The 23,611-nt window shown below is 37.0% G+C and overlaps 1 protein-coding gene across 1 annotated transcript; it reads right to left on the bottom strand.

The window, feature by feature from the left end:
• Window positions 1-108: 108 nt before the first annotated feature.
• LOC103513828 (zinc finger E-box-binding homeobox protein zag-1) lies at window positions 109-8,804 on the bottom strand (the record flags this gene model as incomplete). The annotated part of the gene is made up of 6 exons (XM_026826930.1): window positions 109-507; window positions 595-768; window positions 4,226-4,454; window positions 5,467-6,642; window positions 7,256-7,504; window positions 8,664-8,804. Coding segments are annotated over 6 exons (2,163 nt in total), but the record flags the coding sequence as incomplete, so codon positions are not given.
• Between the last annotated feature and the right edge of the window lie 14,807 nt (window positions 8,805-23,611).

Below are 23,611 nucleotides of genomic sequence, written 5' to 3'. Positions count from 1 at the left end.
GTTCATATTCTGTGTTAACCGTAGTTGTCTGAGAAGTTTTAAAGTTGGATTTGGAACACTTATTGAACAAATTTTAATGTTTAATCGCCTAATTTAATGGGCCTTCCTTTCTTCCTAGCCTTCTCCTATTTAAATAGGACGAGGGACAACAAGAAGACAAATTTTCTCAATAGGAACCAGTCACAGAAGTTTAAAGTTGCAGGGCTGGCAACTGAGGCCGCATGGCATCCAGGGACACGAGCGATCTCTGGTGACGAGAACGCGCAAAGTATTGAACCGAGAGATTCATCGCGTCGCCACCAGAGGCGCTGTTTCATTCTCTGTACGGCTTGCAGTAGGAGTACCGATGGTTCATGTGTTGACTGTACGAACCGGAGTGGGAGAAACGTTTCAAGCATTTGCAACACTGAAACGGTTTTTCACCGCTGTGCAACCGCTTATGCTCGGTGAGATGGTGTTTGTGTTTGAACGCCTTCGGACATTCGACGCATTTGTACGGCCGTTGACCTGGAGGAGACAGAAAAAGAGGAACAAAATGAGTTTTCATAGCGAATAACTTTCTACTTTCCTAGTGACCCAAAAAACACAACCTGCAGTAGGAGTACCGATGGTTCATGTGTTGACTGTACGAACCGGAGTGGGAGAAACGTTTCAAGCATTTGCAACACTGAAACGGTTTCTCACCGCTGTGCAACCGCTTATGCTCGGTGAGATGGTGTTTGTGTTTGAAGGCCTTCGGACATTCGACGCATTTGTACGGCCGTTGACCTGGAGGAGGTCACATGTGGCTTCTTTCTTAGACTATATTTTTTTTTTTTCGCCAAGGACTTGATTTTTTTTTTTTTTTACTTAATCTTAGAAATGAGCTTCCTTTGGCTCAATTTTTTCTGCTATCCTGCTGGGATTTGAACCACTGTCCTCCCGATAACGAGCCAAATACATCAGCCAACACTATACCAAAGGAACTAAAAAAAAAAAACAATACACCTACTTACTCTCTCATCATTTGAATGTCCCACCGTGTGACACATCACACATCCTACCTAGATGTTAGATGGGATTCTAATAAATTATTTTTATATCCGAGAGATATTATTTTTATTCGACTCACTGAAGCCACTTTTCACTTCTTCTTTTTTATTTATTTTGGACGGGATTGCCCGTGTGATATTGAGATTTCTAAGCTTCTAGTTTTTTTTTTTTTTTCTGAGTGAGGTGTGTTTTTACTTCTCTTATGTGTCTCACGCATCATGCCGACGTGATAATGTCCCTTATATACAGGGTGTACCAAACTTTGAACCCTCGCCTCGACCATAGCGTATAAATAAATAAACCATGTTGTTAAATACAGGGGGACCGAAATGATGTCCGACGTTAATCAAAGGTGTTACACTGTTACATGGTGAAATGGTATTTGGTTAAAGGGCTGTAGTCGTTTGAAAATGGGAGGCTTGGTCCTGGTCCACAAATGGAGATATAGGTAGAAGGTAATCAGCTAGAAGATAGTGGGGCTTTTGCCAACCAGGTTAGTTTTTTAAGGAATTTGAATAATGTATATTAGGCATATATTATATAACTATGTTAGAACACTTAAATAAATGTTAATAATAATAAAAAAAATATTAGGCATATTTATGATTATTGATTATGTATTATTTTTATCTATAGGTCTATTAACGATGTAAGGTGATCAGAAACTAACACATCTTTTGGTTATCCATAACATAATGAAAAACTTGAGGGAGTTAAAATATCTTTGGCACAAAACTTCACATCACATCAAAGGGAAATCATTTTAGAAAAGGCCTCTTTCAGTTTTAAATCAAGAAGAATAAATGCAATCGAGTATTGTTATATTTGTTATGTGAGGATAAGGAGATGTCAAAATATGGGAAGAAACTTGGATTTACGAAGAAATTTTACGCAATGGTTATCCATAACATAATGAAAAACTTGAGGGAGTTAAAATATCTTTGGCACAAAACTTCACATCACATCAAAGGGAAATCATTTTATCCGGGCGGAAAAGGCCTCTTTCAGTTTTAAATCAAGAAGAATAAATGCAATCGAGTATTGTTATATTTGTTATGTGAGGATAAGGAGATGTCAAAATATTGGAAGAAACTTGGATTTACGAAGAAATTTTAGACACAGCTCTTATTAGGGGTTCTCTTTCCCCTCTAATTTAGGACTGATCAGTAGGTACTTTTGAAATCATGCTCTCCCATAACAATTTGATGGATGTGAAACATTTACATAAAAATAGGTAATTACATCTGACTAACACGAGATTTTAACATTACGTCCATTCTTTCGTGGGTCAAGTTTTTCCATCTTCCAAATTTACGACTTTAATCTCTTTTCCTGTCATCAGATGCAATTATTACAAAATTTCGAATACAATGAACAAAAAAAAGAACATAAAATATCTATCTTATTTTACTGTAAATAAAAAAGGAAGCATATTTCACCATTTTCATATCCTAGCTAAAAATAATACCGAATTGTTTCGAAAAAAAATAATAATATCGAAAATATTCACAGTTGAGTTTATATCTATTAAATAATTTTGCTTTACACTTCTTGACATACAAGTATTTTGAACAATATTTACAACAAGCAAATTTAAAAAGAACCATTCAAAAAATTACAAATAAAAGGGACAAACTTATATATCTATTAAATAATTTTGCTTTACACTTCTTGACATACAAGTATTTTGAACAATATTTACAACAAGCAAATTTAAAAAGAACCATTAAAAAAAATACAAATAAAGGGGACAAACAGAACATGATAAATTATTAAGTATTTACGTACATTTTTGATATTTAAAATTTAGGGTTATGTAAAAGTTCAGATAATTTACAAAAATAAAGAATCATTTAAGGAAAAAGATCCTATACATTTACGTACAATTACCAGGTTGGTACATGAACATTTCTTTACAATAAAATATCCAAAAAGATCAGTTTAACGTTTTGTTTTCAACAAACTTTTCTTTTTTACAACAAATCAAATAAAGTGCATAAAAAATATATTGTAATACTCATTTAACGTAGGAATCATATTACGGGTAGGTAATTTATCAAATAAATTTCTGAACCTAGTAACCAAGTACTGTGTGAGATTTAACAAGTGATTTAAATAGGAAACCGAGGACAAATGAAGAAATAGTAAATAGATTGCAATCCTACTTCAAAATATATTGTAATACTCATTTAACGTAGGAATCATATTACGGGTAGGTAATTTATCAAATAAATTTCTGAACCTAGTAACCAAGTACTGTGAGAGATTTAACAAGTGATTTAAATAGGAAACCGAGGACAAATGAAGAAATAGTAAATAGATTTCAATCCTACTTCAAAATTGACAGGATAGCACATTTATCATACGAACAAAATTATATTCGTAGCAACAACACATCTCAAAAGCAGAAAAAAAAAAACAAACAAAAAAGGAACAATTTTGATCTTCTTTCAGCACCAAATAACTCTGGCTTTAGTGGTGACTGAACTTCAAAATAATCCCATTTTTATGGCTTCCAGGCTTCCACCAAAGTACAGTCATTTTGTATCAAGAATGAAACGTGCAGGGACGAGGGACAACTTCTTCTTCTTCTTCTTCTTCTTCTTCTTCTTCTTCTTCTTCTTCTTCTTAAACACAACCCCGATCCAAAATTGTGACTTTCATTAGAATTTAGCTCACCCCTAAAGGGAATTTAGCTAAAAACGTATCCCTTAATAAAGCGTTTATGCGGAAGTCCGGGAAATATCGTGCTGATCAAACAGGTCTAAAATAAAAGCTTGTTACAAACAAAATCCGCTATAAAATACAAGTGCTGGGACCAATAGGCTTTCTAGTCTTATCCGAAACACAACCCCGATCCAAAATTGTGACTTTCATTAGAATTTAGCTCACCCCTAAAGGGAATTTAGCTAAAAACGTATCCCTTAATAAGCGTTTATGCGAAGTCCGGGAAATATCGTGCTGATCAAATAGGTCTAAAATAAAAGCTTGTTACAAACGAAATCCGCTATAAAATACAAGTGCTGGGACCAATAGGCCTTCTAGTCTTATCCAGACAGGATAAACGATATAGGTATCAGCTTATTATATGTACCTCTACCTACCTATTCAATTCAAAATTTCAAATTGACAAAAAAGAAGAAGAAAAAAATGGAAAGGATATTACAACAAGAGGTATGAAAAACTCATTTACCTGAGTGTTCATATTTGTGTCTGGCGAGCGAGCTATGTTTGGCGAACACCTTGTCACACTGGTCGCACAGGAACTGCCCCTCCCCCGAGTTGTCGTCAGCACAGGACATAGTTCCATTACTGGACATCATCAGACGACTCTTTAACTTTCTCTCGCTGGAATCTTCATCCATTCTGTCCAGAGATTCGTCTCCCTCTAGAGAGCCCATGTCTGATAGCTCCGGGTAACTCTGGAAACAAAGAGGAGGAAGATTAGTTTAGAATTTTGGATTGAAGATTTGAAATGATCTTACAAAATGTCTTGTTCTGTAGGTTCTCAGAAATGTTTATGTCTCTGTGAGGTTTCTAACTGCAGTAGGTCGATTACAAATCGAATGCCTCGGATAATTGTACGAACTGCTACATTTTTGTAATACTATTACATTAAGATGCTTGTTTATTCTACTGGAATGAGACTAAAGATAAGAATAGGAGGACCAGCAGTAAGCTATCTCAAGTTATTAAGGAGAAAATTCCATATTATGAAAAACTCATTTACCTGAGTGTTCATATTTGTGTCTGGCGAGCGAGCTATGTTTGGCGAACACCTTGTCACACTGGTCGCACAGAAACTGGCCCTCCCCCGAGTTGTCGTCAGCACAGGACATAGTTCCATTACTGGACATCATCAGACGACTCTTTAACTTCACAAGGACCATGAAATATACCGAAACGGGTTTAAATAGTTGATGCATATTGCGTAACCCAATAGTTTCACGGCGGTATGATGAACTCTCGAATTTCATAGGTCATGCATGTTGCATAACCCAAAAGTTTCACGGCAGTATTATAATGTCCGCTGTAATATGGGCAATGCATATTGCATAACCTAATAGTTTCACGGCGGTATGATGAAGTTTCGAATTTCATAGGTCATGCATATTGCATAACCCAATAGTTTTACGGCGGTATGATGAACTTTCGAATTTCATAGGTCATGCATATTGCATAATCCAAAAAGTTTCACGGCAGTACTCTGTGAGGTTTCTAACTGCAGTAGGTCGATTACAAATCGAATGCCTCGGATAATTGTACGAACTGCTACATTTTTGTAATACTATTAAATTAAGGTGCTTGTTTATTCTGCTGGAATGAGACTAAAGAGAAGAGTAGGAGGACCAGCAGTAAGCTTATCTCAAGTTATTAAGGAGAAAATTCCATATCCCCCCCGGATTGCGACTAAGCATAAAATTGATAACTCACCTGTTTCCACGACCGCTTGGCAGATCCAGGACTTGAGTTTCCATTATGATGCATCATAATACCAGGTAGTGGAGAGTGAGAGGCTGACGTGTGGAAGTCCGAGTTGTTATATAGGAGACGCTCCATGGGTATCAACCCAATAGTGGATCCATTGGGCGGTATTCTCAACAGTGGCTGAGATAACATGGATGCTAATCTAAGGGAAGTATCACTAGGTGATGGAGACCGGGTGTAGTCTGATGATGAGAACGAGTGAAACTTGGGACGAATAAACGAGGGAGAAGATTTGGACAGGTTGACAGCACCATAATCCTCAGAGTCTGAATTCCTCTGTGGAGAACTGGTGGGAGAGGAGTTAGTGGACTTCTTAGTGGAGAGGTCTAGTGGTTGTTCGGAAGGCACTGTAGCAGCATAGGGATTGTAAGGAATGTTGACTAGTTTCCCTTCTCTTCTGTCACGAGCACGGTTGTTCTGGAACCACACTTGTACCACACGAATGTTGAACCCTACTCTATCCGCAATCTTCATGAGTTCATCTTTCTTCGGTCTTGGGTTGATGGCATAGAATGTCTTCAGTATGGACAGTTGTTCTTCTGCTATTTGTGATCGGACGCGAACTTTCTTGTTTCCATCCTGATCAATCTCAATGTCTTCATCTTCAGTCATGATTTCAGTCTTGGACGCACCATCATCACTGTTGCTATAGTAACTGAGTTCATCATTGTTCTTAATCGCATCTTCTAACCGACTGGCCAAGCCTTCACTGGTTGCTATCCGCTCGCTATGTTTATTTTCATTATTATTACAGATATAACGTTCATGTTGATGCAGATCAATGCCGCTGGTGAAAGACTTGGAACAATATTTACATGATAATGTTTCCGAGTCAACCTCCATGGAGGGTGAAGGAACCCCACTACTCTGACAGCCGCTGCTACACGATGCTGCAGACGTTGATAGCATCTGCTTGGTAACATTGGAACTTACTGAATTCAACATCATATTGTTTTCTAATGGAGACTTTGGTTCATCATGATTCATGTCACCATGTTCACTGATAGCTTTGTTTTCTTTTTCATTGCTAAGATCTTCTTCATTTTCACTTAAATTATCACAATTATCTTTCTTCTCGTTATTATCATTATCGTCCACATCTATTTTCTCATCTTCTTCGAACTGTAGCTGCTAAGGTCTTATCGTCCCGAAATCGAAGAGAGAAGGAAGACAGGATAGGAGAAAGCCAGCCGTTCCGACAACGAACCTTATCCGTTCAGGATAAAATCCGCCCCGGGCGGGAATCGAACCCGCGACCTAGCGCTCACAAGGCAGACGCGCTACCAACCAAGCTTTAGTACAATTGTACAATTTATTGGTCTTTCCTTGATAAATAATGTGTATTGTGATAGTGATGTAAGCAGAATGATGATTAACAACTTGACTAGGCGGGTAAATTCTATTCGAAATTCTTATCTCACGAGAAGATCTTATGTTAAACTGAGCGTGTGAAGGTTTCTTCCCTTGATATAAGAAGTTTTGCTAATGCTGGTGGTTAGTGGACTTATTGCTGGTTACTTGATTACTGAAATAATGACTTCATTAGATTGCTTCCAGAAAGGCTTAAATGTTTGGAGGGATAGTTCTATTCTAGCTCCTAGCTCTATTTATTCAAATATGTATTGAACTTTAAGAACAATCAGCCTAAGTTGTCTTGATGGGTAGTTCTTATGACTTCTACTTAGTTGTTGAATAATCGGTTGCTTGTGGATCAACCCGTTACCATTGGTTAAACTATCTTATGACTTCTACTTAGTTGTTGAATAATCGGTTGCTTGTGGATCAACCCGTTACCATTGGTTAAACTATTATTGTTATTGTTATTGTTATTCAGAGGATTATTTCGCTGACTATTGATTTTCAAGTTCATGATGAGACACTTCTTAGAAGTCATATGACTTGAGTAGGAACCAGAATGCGAGAAGCGTTTACCACAGTTGCAACATTCGAACGGTTTCTCTCCGCTGTGAATTCGAAGATGTTCCTGAAATCAGAAGAACACAACACGAGGCGAATGAACGTGATGAACAAAACACATTAGGCAAAACAACAATGTTAAATTCCACCATAAACCTACACCTTCTCTTCTATGACATTGTTACACTTTGCATTAAAAAGAACAATTCAATTTTTACACAAAAATTTAAACAGAGAAAGTCATAAAAACGAAACGAAAATTAAAAAGAACGAAAAAAATTATACACGGTTGGAACTCAGGCTTCAACGTGATTGAAAATAAATGTATTTTAATTTATATTACTTCTTGTAATAATAAATTAGTATAAAATATGGTACAGCGTGTTAGTATACGTAGGCATAGGAATGAATCTGCCTTTAGCTACTTTTTACTCTGTCAGATATAAGATACTTCCTAGTTCCTTCAAAATAGTTATAATGTATGTAGTTCTAGCGAACTTTTATGGTCCAATGGTAAAGGTAAAAAGTACTCTTTGTCCGATACAGAGCTTTGAATGAATCTGCCTTTAGCTACTTTTTACTCTGTCAGATATAAGATACTTCCTAGTTCCTTCAAAATAGTTATAATGTATGTAGTTCTGGCGAACTTTTATGGTCCAATGGTAAAGGTAAAAAGTACTGACACTTCTGACTGTTTAACCTGGAAATCATAGGTTCAAATGACAGCCGGAACGGAAATTTTCCTACTGAGCATTAACATGCACTTGACATGATTGTGTCATTCAGAATGTAAAAACAACTTTTACAAGATATATTTTATTTATTTTATCTTTTAATTTATTTGCTTTCTTTTTTATTGATCTCTTTCTGTGACACTCTGTATGGGCTGTTGTGGATGCTTTGAGAAGAAGAATGGCAAGGAGCGGTAGTAATTTCACAGCATATTATATTGGTGTTTGGACGACTGCCAGATCAATTAGTAATATTTTTCATAGACTCGTATAATATCTTGTATAGTTTTGTACAGTTCATTTCGTCTTTTAACGTCGTCTTTCATCATTTCTCTCCGGTGGAGGTGACTTTGCCTCCGATGGTTGCATCCCCTGATGTCTCCCTGTCGCGTATAATATCTCTAGTAGCGCGGTCAAACTTTCTTGACTTGGCGGGGCGGAGCGCTACCGCGCTCCTTAATTTATTTACATATTAAATCCTTGGCCAAAACTTACCTTCAAATGATGTTTGAACTTGAACGCCTTCTCGCATTGGTTGCACTTGAACTTCCGTAAGAGGGCGCTCTCGTCGTGACTTATCATGTGACGTTGTAACCGGTACACATTGGCGAACGTTTTGTTACACAGCTTACACGACTGAAACATGAGATAAAATAAGGTTAGATACTTAGATAGCTGAAACATGAGATAAAATAAGGTTAGATAGCTGAAACATCAGATAAGATAAGGTTAAATAAGAAAAGGCCCGCAAACTTGTTCCGGCCCGAAGGACCAAATTATATCCATGAAAAATGAATATACATTTACGTAGGTAGGTACATAGATTACTAATACAATAAGATAATACATATAAGACAAGGCTAGATAAGATAAGAATTATGTTGGTAATACAATATTAGGAGCTTTTTTACTTCGTCCGGCGCGGAGGACCAAATTATGCCTGTAAGAAATTATTATAGGGAGGCCACTTGACTGTGTTGTGTCCAAAGAACGTTGAGGTTTCATAGAGGGAACAACGGAGGTCTTATCGTCTCGAAATCCAAGAGAAAAAGGCCACCTCAGGCCAAAATTAAAGCATTAAGGATAAAATTAGTAGGAGATTATGGAATTTTTGATAGAAGAAGTCAAGAAGGCTCTTCCAAAAGCTGTGATATCCAGAAAATTGTGAGGCTATCAGCAGTGAAGGAGCGGTAACTGTATCTACATACTTCTCAGCTTCACCACATCAACTAAATTATCAGTTTTGCCCCCTAGTAATCTACTTTGGCCTCCTAAACACGTAACAATTCCTCCACCTTCTGAGTCGTATAACACATTTGGAACCAAGGGTACCAGTAATAAAAACAAATACTAAAGTATAATAATTAAACCTATTAATTTACGCTGTTGGTTCCCCCTAATCTATTTCGTTTATGAGGGCACGGCACAGAGGTCGTGTGAAGCGAGTTGACACAACACATTGATGGTACTTTGCTATGTAGGTATGTGGTATTCTGTATGGTAGACTCAGAGAAGAGTTTGTTATGGTACGGAGGTATTTTGTATGATACAGTGGTATGTAAGATCTGGGATGCTGGTGTAATGAAGTTGTTATATGATGGGGTATTGGGCTACGAATGCTAATACTATCCAAATTATATCGGTAATAATTATGTACCTACAATATTAAGAGCTTTCTAACTTCGTCCGACGCTGAGGACCAAAATAGAGTTGTAATTTTAAATTTTACTATGGATTTATGGAATAGAATAAAACCGAGAGTAGAATACCCTGTTTGTACTGCTGGAATAGGACTAGATTGCCCCTTTAACCAAGCAGTCTAAACTAGGCTAGCAAGGTGTGTACTGTGGTTTCGCTTACTTCACCTATAAAAAATGTATCATTGTATCAACACAGAAACTAAAGTAACCGATTATCTAGACTCGGTTCCCCAAAATCCACTTTCCACTGTCAGTGTGCTAGGTGCAAGATTTTGTGATTCCATTGTTTTTCACCAGCAGTGCCAAGGCGTCACGTTTAAGCTCGTTATTCAAACAGGGGACAAAGGGTTGTAAATAAAAAAAAGAAGAAGAAGCGAAAAGGAGAGAAAAAAGTGAAAATCATTATCATGAAAAACCTAAAGATTAAAAAAAGAATTAGCACCGGGCTTAGTAGGAAATTTTTGACAGCAAAAAAACAAAGGGTCCCCTCCCGACCCTCCCAACTGCACATAAGGTAAAGATAACACAGTTTTTAAATTAAAGTAAAGCTGCTGGCTCCAAGGTGACATTTGAAAGGGATGAAGGGAAGACGAAACCATTAGTCATTCTCAGACTTCAATATTTCTGTCACTTCTCTGAGAGGAATCGCCAAAAAAAAAAATGTCCTATCCCTTTGAGAAATATACCGAAAAACTGAGGCAAGCCTTGTAAGTATATTAGTCTTAGAGAGTATGACGCGAAACTTGTACACCATCAGAAAGCCTGGAAATATTACCGATTATCTCCCGATTCTCTGGGAAGTATCCCTAAAAAGTGACCATCCCTCGCCGAATTAAGTTTATTAGTTCGAAAAAGGAGGTAATTCTGCAGCTCACACTTCTGCAGCTCTGCAGAATTCCTAGCAGTCGAGATTTTTTTTCAGCTCTATCTGCTCTATGCTTAAATATTGAGGTGCACTTGTACCAAAAGAGTCAGAAGACCCATAGGTAGAATAGAATAAAATAATTTAATAGAACTAAACAAATGGGTCCTACCTATAACAGAGGACTTCTTTGTTTCTAAACCTGTCCTAGTGTTCATCCTATTAATTCCTCAGAGATGAGAAGGATCAAGATCCTCTCAGCATCCACACCCTTTGTTTGTTTCAAGGTAGAAGGTAGGTACCTTTATTTTTGAGATTAGGAGAAAAAAAAACTGGCGCCATGAATCAATGTCAGATTTTTTTCTTTCTCCTTCTTCTTCCCGTTCTTCTTCTTCTTCCCGTTCTCCTTCTTCTTCTTCTTCTTCTTCTTCTTCTTCTTCTTCTCCTTCTCCGAAACCTTTCTTGACGTTTGACATTTCTCCTATCCTCACAAACTTGCACTCCCTTCTATTGTTGAAATCTGATGAATAGGAATTTAGGCATAGGGAACATGGGGATAGGTAAGTAGACCCCAGAAGTAAATCTTAGGGATAGGTTTGGGTGTGACAAGCATAAATGCTTGTCACAAATGTCGTTCCCTGCTTAATGCACTACGCTAAATTATATGTCTTCACTTTGACTCGAACCACCAACCTCAAGGTCCGAAGTCCACTACGCTAACAACTGCACCACTGAGGTTGGTCCCCGTAGTGAAGTACCAGACAAGGCTTTCATCAGAAGTACCCTCGCCGCTTTTGATGGAGTTCCTTCAGCTCCTTCGTCTTAGTGTTAGGTACCTACCGCTAGAATTTTTTGATATTATTATATGAAGGGGGAATAATTTATTTTATTCTTATTTATTTTTTGTTCCAACAGGTTCATTAAAAAAAAAAGTAAAAATGTGGGAGAGTCTACTTTTATGTATTTAGTATTAGGTGGGCAGGAACCTAATTAGGGCAATTTTTATCAATAAAATAAAATCTAACTCAGTGTTTAATGGTTTACAGGTGATCCCAAAAAGTAAAGATTGAGGAAATTCTGAGGAAAGATCTGTTATTAAGTTTTGTCTAATAGCAACCACCAAAGTGATGGCAGTATCATCCCTATGTCCGCTTTAATATTCTCCGTTAAATTTTATGACTGGCTTGCCTTCGAAGCACCAAACTCCAGCTCCGAAGTCCAGCCCGCGCTAACCACTAATTGACTCTCATGTTTATGCACGTTACCACTTAAGCTTCTCTCCAACATTGTTATTCCAGCAAACTAATTAACCCCGTTGTCATGGTAACGGGAAGGTCTTCCCTAGAAGGTCAATTACCAGTGCGACCTATGAGTTGACCTGCCCATGGGTTCTAGTTGACCTTATGTGTGACCTCCCAGTTTGCCTTGATGACTGGACTAATGTACACATTCGGTATTAGGGGAAGACTGGGTGAAGTGAATCCCTTGGGGGGGGGGGAATGGGCCCTATTTTAACTCAGGTAGAATAAAATTTACAGGTCAAATTTCGGTAATATAGTTCAGAGGCCGCGGGTTCCATGTAAGAGCGACAAGAAAATGAAGAGAGAATTTTAGGAAACCGAGTAAGACATGAGTTTAGACCTAGTTATCTTGAGGTGCCTGAAGAAAGGACACAGTGCTGATGGACGGCCATCAGTGAAATGTTAGTAAATAAAAACACGGCCAAGTGACACTATTTCAAATGGATATTCAAAATCTCCTCCCTATGTTCGAAAATTATTTGTGCTATTTTAACTTTTGACAATGCGATCTTGAGGTGCCTGAAGAAAGGACACAGTGCTGATGGACGGCCAAATATTAGGAAATAAAAACACGGCCAAGTGACACTATTTCAAATGGATATTCAAAATCTCCTCCCTAGTTGTTATGTTCCAAAATTATTTGTGCTATTTTAACTAATCTTGAGGTGCCTGAAGAAAGGACACAGTGCTGATGGACGGCCAAATATTAGGAAATAAAAACACGGCCAAGTGACACTATTTCAAAAGGATATTCAAAATCTCCTCCCTAGTTGTTATGTTCCAAAATTATTTGTGCTATTTTAACTTTTGACAATGCAATCCCATCCCCTCCCTGCTAGACATCACACAGGGCATTACATACGATAAAGGGCAGCTCAAGCTAATCCCGGAGTTAGAACACGATTTAAATTTATCTCAATGCTAACATATAGGAGACCTATTAATAGTATTTCACCGTTATGGATTTGACAAGGTAGGAAGGTATGCAAGAGCAGATGTTTTCTCCTGTCGACCCATAAGCTGAAACAACTGGAGAGAGAGAAACCCAGAAATAGATTTTTAATAGAACAATCAAAACGGATTTGTTGTAAAAATGACGGAGAGCAGATGTTTTCTCCTGTCGACCCATAAGCTGAAACAACTGGAGAGAGAGAAACCCAGAAATAGATTTTTAATAGAACAATCAAAACCGATTTGTCGTAAAAACAACGGAAAAAAGGGCACACGAAATGCATAGGTGTGGTAATGCACGCGTAGGGGAAAGATGACCCAAAATGGGTCCCCCTTTTCGAAATGAAAAAGTTCAAAACAGGGAAACGGAAAGTAGATAGGTAAGTAAGTAAGTACTCCTTTCTCAAGAAATTCAGTTGATTCCAAATTGAGGGGTCATTTTCACATGGTTTTATTTACTTATACGATTTGAACGTGAAGGATGTCAATATCCTCAATGGCAGTAGAATTCTCAGAATCATTTCGTGGATATCATTATCATCATCCTCCATAGCATCTTTATGATCAGAATTTGCTTTATGAGTTTCGTCTTAATAAAAACCTGGTGAAGAACTCTCCTTGTGCTTGAAGGGCACACGAAATGCATAGGTGTGGTAATGCACGCGTAGGGGAAAGATGACCCAAAATGGGTCCCCCTTTTCGAAATGAAAAAGTTAAAAACAGGGACACGGAAAGTAGGTAAGTAAGTAAGTAAGTAGGTACTCCTTTCTCAAGAAATTCAGTTGATTCCAAATTGGGGGGTCATTTTCACATGGTTTTATTTACTTATACGATTTGAACGTGAAGGATGTCAATATCCTCAATGGCAGTAGAATTCTCAGAATCATTTCGTGGATATCATTATCATCATCCTCCATAGCATCTTTATGATCAGAATTTGTTTTATGAGTTTCGTCTTAATAAAAACCTGGTGAAGAACACTCCTTGTGCTTAGGAGATGTTTTAGGATGCCCATTTTGAATGTTTTTAATGGTACCTTCATTTCCTCTGCGCCAAAATTCTTTGGAACAATTAAGGAGAAAAAAACTTGATCATGGCGTCTGTATTTTGCCTGTGGATATTTCGGCGATTTTAACCCATTGAGACTTTCTGAATCAGGAAAAGATAATATTTTATATCTTTGCCTGATGAGTAGGTAGTGATGATGATCTTTTTTTATACCTTAATTTTTTCAACTTCTGTGGGGGGGGGGTTCAGAAACGACCTAGTCCTGTTGTACAAAAATGATCTCTGCGCAAATACATAGGTACTATGTTTAGTTTGGATATCAGCAAAAACTTTAATGAATATTAAAAGGATCCATACCTACAAAAATATAGCAAGTGATAGAAATTGCACAATTCTATGCAAGGGGAGACCTGTATTTCTGACTCCTCTATAGTTGTACCTAGTTCCAATAATCCCTACATAGCACCACACACATGTTTCATTTTCACAAACATATTTAATATTTTTTTTTTTTTTTTTTAATTGTAACAATAACCTTGGAGGTTGGGAGAGACATTGTGTGTGCGTTGATGTTTGTAACTTTGTTATTATTTCCCTTTCCATAGAAAGCTAATGCTAAATGAAAAATGAATAGGTTACAGGTAGATTTTTCACATGTATGTACGAATGTAGGTAAACCAACCGTAGGCACACCTAAAAAAAGTTTTGTAGTACAATCCCCTGGCTCCTGGCATAAGTTTTATTTTTCGCCTTTTCGTTCATTTTGTTTTATTATTATTTTATCTATGTGTTTATTTATTTTATTATAAAAACTTTGATAAATTATGTAAACAAGGTATTAATAAATTAATCTAGAAAATCATGATCACCAAAGCCATTTAATTAGAATATGTTCAGTACATATAGCCGTAAATGAGTCTTTTACCTCCTCAAATCTCACCCCCCACATAATATCCTCAATGGCAGTAGAATTCTCAGAATCATTTCGTGGATATCATTATCATCATCCTCCATAGCATCTTTATGATCAGAATTTGTTTTATGAGTTTCGTCTTAATAAAAACCTGGTGAAGAACACTCCTTGTGCTTAGATTTTGATTTTCTCCCGCTGAGGGTATCGTAAAAAAATAAAAAAAATATTTTTGGACTGTGTGAAAGAAAATGAATATGAAAAGATAGTTTATTTAGTGACTTGGAAAAAATCTTCCTTCTCTATTGTAACAATAACCTTGGAGGTTGGGAGAGACATTGTGTGTGCGTTGATGTTTGTAATGTAACTTTGTTATTATCTCCCTTTCCATAGAAAGCTAATGCTAAATGAATAGGTATAGGTAGATTTTTCACATGTATGTACGAGTGTAGGTAAACCAACCGTAGGCACACCTAAAAAAAGTTTTTTAGTACAATTCCCTGGCATAAATTTTATTGTTCGCCTTTTCGTTCATTTTGTTTTATTATTATTTTATCTAAATTATCTATGTGTTTATTTATTTTATTATAAAAACTTTGATGAAATATGTAAACAAGGTATTAAATAATATAGAAAATCATGATCACCAAAGCCATTTAATTAGAATATGTTCAGTACAGTAAATGAGTCTTTTACCTCCTCAAATCTCACCCCCCACAAATGAGTGATGATACAACCTGATCTTATCTCGGAGAAAATTTATGTTTCCAAGAATAAGAAGAAGGAAGAAAGATGTAATTCCCAGACTTAAAGTTCTATTAGTTAGCTCTCTCTCTCTCTCTCTCTACGATCACATAAATTATCCTCAGAGAGAGAGAGAGGGAGAGAGAGAGAAGAGAGAAAAAGGAGCCAGTTCTCGCTAACAAAAAGATTTAAGGAGTCCCTAAGGTAAGAGAGGTAACTTTAACTAAAAAAAAAAGAGTTATAAAAAGTTAATTGCTTGATTTTTTCTCTCCTTGGCATTTTTTTTAAGTAGAAACTAGAAAACAAGGTAGAAAAAATCCTGGGAGACGCAAAAATACACGACCTTGTAAAGGACTAAGGCGGTAAATATGTCAGAGTGAGACATCGCATCGGGGCCTTTGAGGAGAGAAAGAGAGAGATAGAGAGAGAGAGAGAGAGAGAGAGAAAGAGGCAGAAAGGCAGGTAATGTAAAGGGACATGTTAAAAGTAAAGAGAAAAGTAAACATGTAATATAAAGAGAAAAACATTTCTTCTTTTTTTTAGGAAGGAAGGAAAGGGGACAGGGAGAGAAGCAGAGGAAATTTATATTTTAAGGTAGGTAATAGCAAGTAAAAATGGTCCCTACATGTGAAGATAAGGATAATAAAGAACATGATAAATACGACGAAGAAGAAAAAGAAGAAGGAGAAGAAGAATAGGAGGAGGAGGAGGAAGAGGGAGGAGGAGGAGGAGGAGGAGGAGGAGAAGAAGAGGAGGAGGAGAAGAAGAGGAGGAGGAGAAGAAGAGGAGGAGAAGAAGAGGAGGAGGAGGAGGAGGAGGAGGAGGAGGAGGAGGAGGAGAAATCTTTTGTTGTATTCACATGAGGACTATTATGACAAAACCTTCCTCTTTTATTTCGGGCAAGGGGACACACAGAGAGAAGAGTTTTACAGAAAATGTCAGAAAAATACCTTCACACAGCACACACATGGAAGATTTAAAAGCAAAGCAACTGGCCAGACAAAGCCAAGGTAATAATGAAAAGAACAACGAAATTAACGGATGGGGGAGGAAATGAGAATGAATGGTGGTAAAAGAGAAGGAGGAGAAGGCGAAGATAGCGGAGGAGGAGGAGGTAGAAGAGAAGAAAGAGGAGGAGATGGAAGAGGAGAAAGAGGAGGAGGATAAAAGGGAAGGAGAACTGGGTGGTAGAGAAGAAGAATAAGTAGAAGGACAAGGAGGAGTAGAAGAAGTAGAGGGAGGAAGAGAAGGAAATAGAGGACAAGAATAGAATACCTTGTTTATACTGCCCGGATGAGACTGGAAAGTCCCTTTATCCTGGTAGCAGGGCAGAAAAAAAGGAGAGGAGAAGAGGAGAGGGAAAAGAAGAAGATGCTTTGTTCGAATTTTACTTAAAGCTAGATTGTTTCCAGGGAGAAATTTCCACTAATTCTGTTAGCAATTAAAAAAGGGGACTTAGACTGTAAAGTGAAGAAAGATGTTTCTGATCTTTCCCATAAGTACATGAACAGTTGAACACCTTGAGAAATCCTCCAACCATAGAGGATAGAGAGGCACCTATAAAAATAGAATGGGTCCTGCGAACAAATGGGTAGGTGTGGTCCCTTTAAAATATGGGATCTCTTCAAAATCCTAAATCCTGTTTTTATAGGTTTCCATTAATTTTACGAACACAAAAACGCATTCGAAATTCGAAAAATGGGTACCTGAAGACTCCAAGCTAGGTTTCATTAATTTTACGAACACAAAAACGCATTCGAAATTCGAAAAATGGGTACCTGAAGACTCCAAGCTAGGTTTTTTGAAACTCAAATTTAATAGTCCTCTACCTAGGTATAGAAATTTTAAAACAGGATATCCAAGGTTGAAAAATTTAATAGGCTCTCTCCAATTTTTATTAGTTTCTCTACCTTAATAGAAATTATCCCAAGGTCTCTCTCGTCTTGATAAACACCCAAGCTACAATGTCTCCTGTCAGGGGATCTTAATAAATCATCATGCCCAATCTCCCCCGCTAGGAAGAACGATGGAAATCCATTAAGGAAAATAGGTAATTATTTTATTGAACAGTAGGATTTTCTCGTCCGCTATCTTCTTGTTGTGAGAAAACGAAATTTTGTCGATTATTCCATTAGCAGATAGATATACAGTCCAAATGAATTGAGAGCAAAATTTTTCATAAAGGTTATTATGACCAGTTCTGAACATACTATTAACGATAAAAAACTCATCGGATGTCCGACTTTTGCAATCACAAGATTTTCAAATAGGTATGTATGTACCAATTTTCAATGGAAATTTTTAATCGAAAACGCCCAAAATGGCTCAAAAACAGCCAATATGAAATCCATACTTGTAACAGTACCACCAATGTAGGTATTCTTCAAAGAACACCACACCTTGTCATTTTCTCTAGTGTAGGTACTCCTCAAATTTTCACAAATACATCACCGTTTTGAACGTCCTACTCGCAAATATCCTTTTCTCTCGATTTTTAGAAAGATCAAAGATGGAACCGGTAGTGGCGCGTCTGGAGAGGGGACGCTTTTAGGTGAGGGATTGGAAAAAGATTTTGGATTAATGTGCAACTTGGGTACAGCATTAATTCGGCAAATATTGGGCTAAGGTGCGACACGGAAGAATGGGATTCTTACGATCTAATAATCTGAGATTCACAAACCAAAAGTTTTATTGCTAACGTCAAAAAATAAATATTTAGTATTTTAGTAGATGCCGAAAGCCTTTAAATTAAGTTAATAGAAAGAAATAAAAGTATGAACATTTATTTTATTATGTACTGATATAGGTAGGTAGGTACTGATTATTTCAGACCAAAGCGTCTTACATCATCATTACTCGTACATTATTGAGCTCCTGACATCTCCACTAATAAGATATACATGCAGGAGTGTTATTTTACCACTACGATATTATTATTCCAATGTTAATTAATTAACCTCAATCAAGATTTCTCAATCAAAGCTCAGCAACATAATAAGGATCCCTAGCTATTAATTAATTCAAATCACAGTGTGATTTTAACTTTTTGTGGTCATTATTAACCCGTCCATGCTTTTTGGGCCTCAGAGGAGCTCACAATAGGGCCAAAAATGCTCAACGGGGTGAGATATTATTAGTACTGACCCACTTAGGGCTAAAGCCATAGAATGGTACTGTATATCTGACAAACTTTGGTAAGGTGGTGCTTCGAGGCTACAATTTTTCAACATTCGGCATGTTTCGTGAATTTTTTACCCTATTGATCAGGGGTAGTGAAAAGCCAAATTTTCAGCAAATAAAAACTCTCTCCTGGGCTTTACCTCACACCAGTCAAGATTTCTCAATCAAAGCTCAGCAACATAATAAGGATCCCTAGCTACTAATTAATTCAAATCACAGTGTGATTTTAACTTTTTGTGATGGTAATTATTAACCCGTTCATGCTTTTTGGGCCTCAGAGGAGCTCAAAATAAGGCCAAAAAATGCTCATTAGGTTGAGATATTAGGTATGTAACTTTTATATTGACCCACTTTGGGCTAAAGTCCTACATACTGGAATCCGCACACAGGAATTTCGTCAAAAAAGAATGGTAGGTACTGTATCTCAGACAAACTTTATTTAAGGTGGTGCTTCCAGGCTACAAATGTTCAACATTCGGCATATTTCGTGAGTTTTTTACCCTATTGATCAGGGGTAGTGAAAAGCCAAATTTTCAGCAAATAAAACTCCCGCCTGGGTTTTACCTCACACCAGCACCATCCCCTCTTTCCTCTCACATCACATTAAACCAAATAATATTAAGAAGGTATTATCCGAATTAATAATCACACATGGACTTCAATTCCAATTGAAAATTAGTGGAGGTGCAAGTTTTACCGAGGGGTCAGATGGTCGACTCTTCAGTGAAATGTATAAATGGAAGTGAAATGTATAAATGGAATCGCTTTTACAGGAGAGAAAAAAGCAAAAATTAGACCATTCCGTCCTACTGGGTTGGAAGAGGCTCTTCAAAAGTCACATGGGGGAAATTAAACAAAAACTGCTGGGCAGGAGCAATGTAGGGCAACATTCTATGTATACCAGGGACAAAAGGTAAGTATACGAAAAGCGAGGAGAGAAGGGTGAAAAGATTATTAACTTTCATACAAAGAAGGGCAATGATAAAAATGACTTCTGTATATGAAATCTAATGACCAAGTCTGATATTAAAATCGAGGTAGAGGGGAGCATCTTTCTATTGTTTGAAAGTGCACTTCTTTTTAATTTATTAGATATGGAATTAATTTTTCTAATGTCTAGCTAATGAAATAAAAGGATAATCTCTACTTATTGTGCGAGATTTGATGTGGATTGGGAATGCAGAACGGGTTAGGTTTTGATTAGTTTCAAATGAAAAGTTTTATATCTGTATGCAACTGTGTATAGGAGGTACGTGTTTAACATTGGTCATCAAATGAAGAGTAGAGGAGTCACACATATAATTATGTGACTTCTTCTTCATAAAGAAGGCATGAAAGTGATTTAAAGATTTAAACCCCCTATTCCACAGATCATAGATTTTATAATTTTAAATCAATATCGTCTCTTGATTATATTTATAGAGTGCCTTAGACTGGATTTTCCAAGTATGTATTTTAAAAAGGCACTAATCTCAAAATATTTCAGTGTTTATAGTACTCAGCATTCAGTCAGTGGTCAGCAAATAATTTCAGCAATTAAGAGCTGAAAAAAAAGAAAGAAAAAAAGAATAGCAATTCCATTGTTATGATTTTCACTGCACAAGGCGAGCCTTCGTGTTTTGACACTAAAAACTGACCATCGAAAATTTGACCCGATTACATTACTTTCCTTCCTATAGGATAAGGAAAGTAAAAAGAATAGCAATTCCATTGTTATGATTTTCACTGCACAAGGCGAGCCTCGTCTCTTTGTCATTTCTAGCAGTGTCATTTCCAACACCTCCTCGAAAGTAACCCTTAATAACTTTCATTAATGGCCGCTCAGCTATCGATTTTTCTTCGAAAGCTGTGGGTTAAGGTAAAAAAAGGGCGACAGCACAAGTGCATACATGGGGTATAAAGGTGGGGGTGCATTTATTATCAGAAAATTTCCCCCACTCCCTAACCCTTAATAACTTTCATTAATGGCCGCTCAGCTATCGATTTTTCTTCGAAAGCTGTGGGTTAAGGTAAAAAAAGGGCGACAGCACATACAAGTGCATATATGGGGTATAAAGGTGGGGGTGCATTTATTATCAGAAAATTTCCCCCACTCCCGATTTTTCTTCCCTCGGGCTTGTTCCAGTAAGATGTATGTGAACCACCTGCTTTTCTCATTCTCTCTCTCCAATATGAATTTTCTCATTCTCTCTCTCTCCAATACAATATGAATTATTATGAGTGAGTTCAAATGTGTTTTGGGAGAGAGCCACACCGGTAGTGGCGCGTCTGGAGAGGGGACGCTTTTAGGTGAGGGATTGGAAAAAGATTTTGGATTAATGTGCAACTTGGGTACAGCATTAATTCGGCAAATATTGGGCTAAGGTGCGACACGGAAGAATGGGATTCTTACGATCTAATAATCTGAGATTCACAAACCAAAAGTTTTATTGCTAACGTCAAAAAATAAATATTTAGTATTTTAGTAGATGCCGAAAGCCTTTAAATTAAGTTAATAGAAAGAAATAAAAGTATGAACATTTATTTTATTATGTACTGATATAGGTAGGTAGGTACTGATTATTTCAGACCAAAGCGTCTTACATCATCATTACTCGTACATTATTGAGCTCCTGACATCTCCACTAATAAGATATACATGCAGGAGTGTTATTTTACCACTACGATATTATTATTCCAATGTTAATTAATTAACCTCAATCAAGATTTCTCAATCAAAGCTCAGCAACATAATAAGGATCCCTAGCTATTAATTAATTCAAATCACAGTGTGATTTTAACTTTTTGTGATGGTAATTATTAACCCGTTCATGCTTTTTGGGCCTCAGAGGAGCTCAAAATAAGGCCAAAAAATGCTCATTAGGTTGAGATATTAGGTATGTAACTTTTATATTGACCCACTTTGGGCTAAAGTCCTACATACTGGAATCCGCACACAGGAATTTCGTCAAAAAAGAATGGTAGGTACTGTATCTCAGACAAACTTTATTTAAGGTGGTGCTTCCAGGCTACAATTTTTCAACATTCGGCATGTTTCGTGAATTTTTTTACCCTATTGATCAGGGGTAGTGAAAAGCCAAATTTTCAGCAAATAAAAACTCTCTCGCCTGATGGGCTTTACCTCACACCAGCACACAATCCTCTCTTTCCTCTCACTTCACATTAAAGCCAAATAATATTAAGAAGGTATTATACGAATATATAAATATTTTTTACTGCTGCTGTAAAAAGTTACTTAGGAACTCTCCTCAGCTCTTTTTTTTTTTTTTTTTTTTTTTGTAATATTTGACCTAAGCAGAATAATATGCAAATGCTTCACAAAAAAACTTTACTCCTTTTCTTTCGCTCTTCCTTCACACTTTTTTCCGCGCCCCGTAAGGAAAAAACCCCAGGACGAGAGAGACGAAGGAAAAGAAAAGCTGGAAACTGGCAGTGGCTGTTGGGGAGAAAGGGAAAAAAAGTACATTTTTAACAGCTGTTAAAACAAATCGTAACACAAGTGAACACGGCCAGAGGGAGAAAAAAACGTAAGGAGAGAAAACAAGCTGGGCCCGTCCCTCCGGGAATTTTTGGCCCCGTAGATTATTAAAGAAAATCAGTACTTATGTACCTACCTAATTTGTTTTAATATTCAGTTTATTATTATTCTTGATTTGATTTTTCGTTTTTACTTTCATGTAATGATTTAAAATCAAGACTAGAGCCCGTTCTCCCTTTATTCCCAATATAAGGTTTAAGTCACCCATCCATTTATTGGCCTTGCTCAGCGTAGCTTAACATAGGTGACGCTAAAACCGGTCTTAAATGATCGACTAAAGTGTTATCTAAAACTTTCTCGCTTTGAGTTCATAGGTCGTCGCGACAGAGCAGTTTTTTTTGGTTTTTTGGCTTTATGGTTTTCTGGACAAAATTTGCACCACCATTTTCGTGTTCCTGGTAAAAAGATCTTTAATTTGATATATACTCGTAGGTCGACCAGGTTTGGATAAGTCCTTCTATGTCTATGGGAACAGACACAGACAGACAGACACCGAAGCGAATACAATAGTCCGTCCCTATACCTTTTATTATTACTATTGTAATTTAATAAAGGAAGGACGGACTAAAAAGTAAAAATAGTAGGGGATATTAAAAGTTCTTTTCTCTGTACCTATACTCTATAAACCTAAATACTCAAACCGTACGGGAAAAAAACGCACCGAGGGAGAAACACAGACGTTCTCCCCCAGAGAAAAAGGGGGAAGAAATTACAGGAGGGAGAAGGTGAACGAATTCCCACAGGATTAACGCATGATTTCGCAGGGACCTGTGAGAAAATCTGACACTGGAGACGAGAAGGGAGGGAAAAAGACACTGAGGTCCCCTAGCCCCTGTATTTTGGGATTCCGGCCCTGAAAAGCTCGATTTTCAAGTGGGTATTGGGAAATCTCTTTTTTTTTTCCTCTCTCGGAAAAATTACTTTTGAAAAGGTGAAAACTAGCATGAAATTTAAAAGCTACTCCACACTAAAAGTTAACCCTCTGCAAGAAATGGCCAGAAAAAAGGAATAGATAGATATCCTTAAGAAAATATAAAATTTTCTTGCCATTGTTAACTTATCAACTCATCTTACTCTCATCATGCAACCAAATACATAATATGTCTTAGGTATATGTAATTACATGTCTTATATGTAATTAAGCAGATATCAATTAATTTTTGCAAGTACTTAACAAAGTATGCAAGCGTTTTTTTCCTAATCTCGCAGATAAATAGAACGGAACATTTTCTCCTGAAATGGGCAGATG

The sequence above is a fragment of the Diaphorina citri genome, unplaced genomic scaffold (genome assembly GCF_000475195.1).
Source record: "Diaphorina citri unplaced genomic scaffold, Diaci psyllid genome assembly version 1.1 scaffold1032, whole genome shotgun sequence".
NCBI classification, from domain to species: domain Eukaryota; kingdom Metazoa; phylum Arthropoda; class Insecta; order Hemiptera; family Psyllidae; genus Diaphorina; species Diaphorina citri.
Note: the sequence above shows the minus strand (reverse complement) of the source record. Positions and strands in the feature narration are given on the sequence as shown.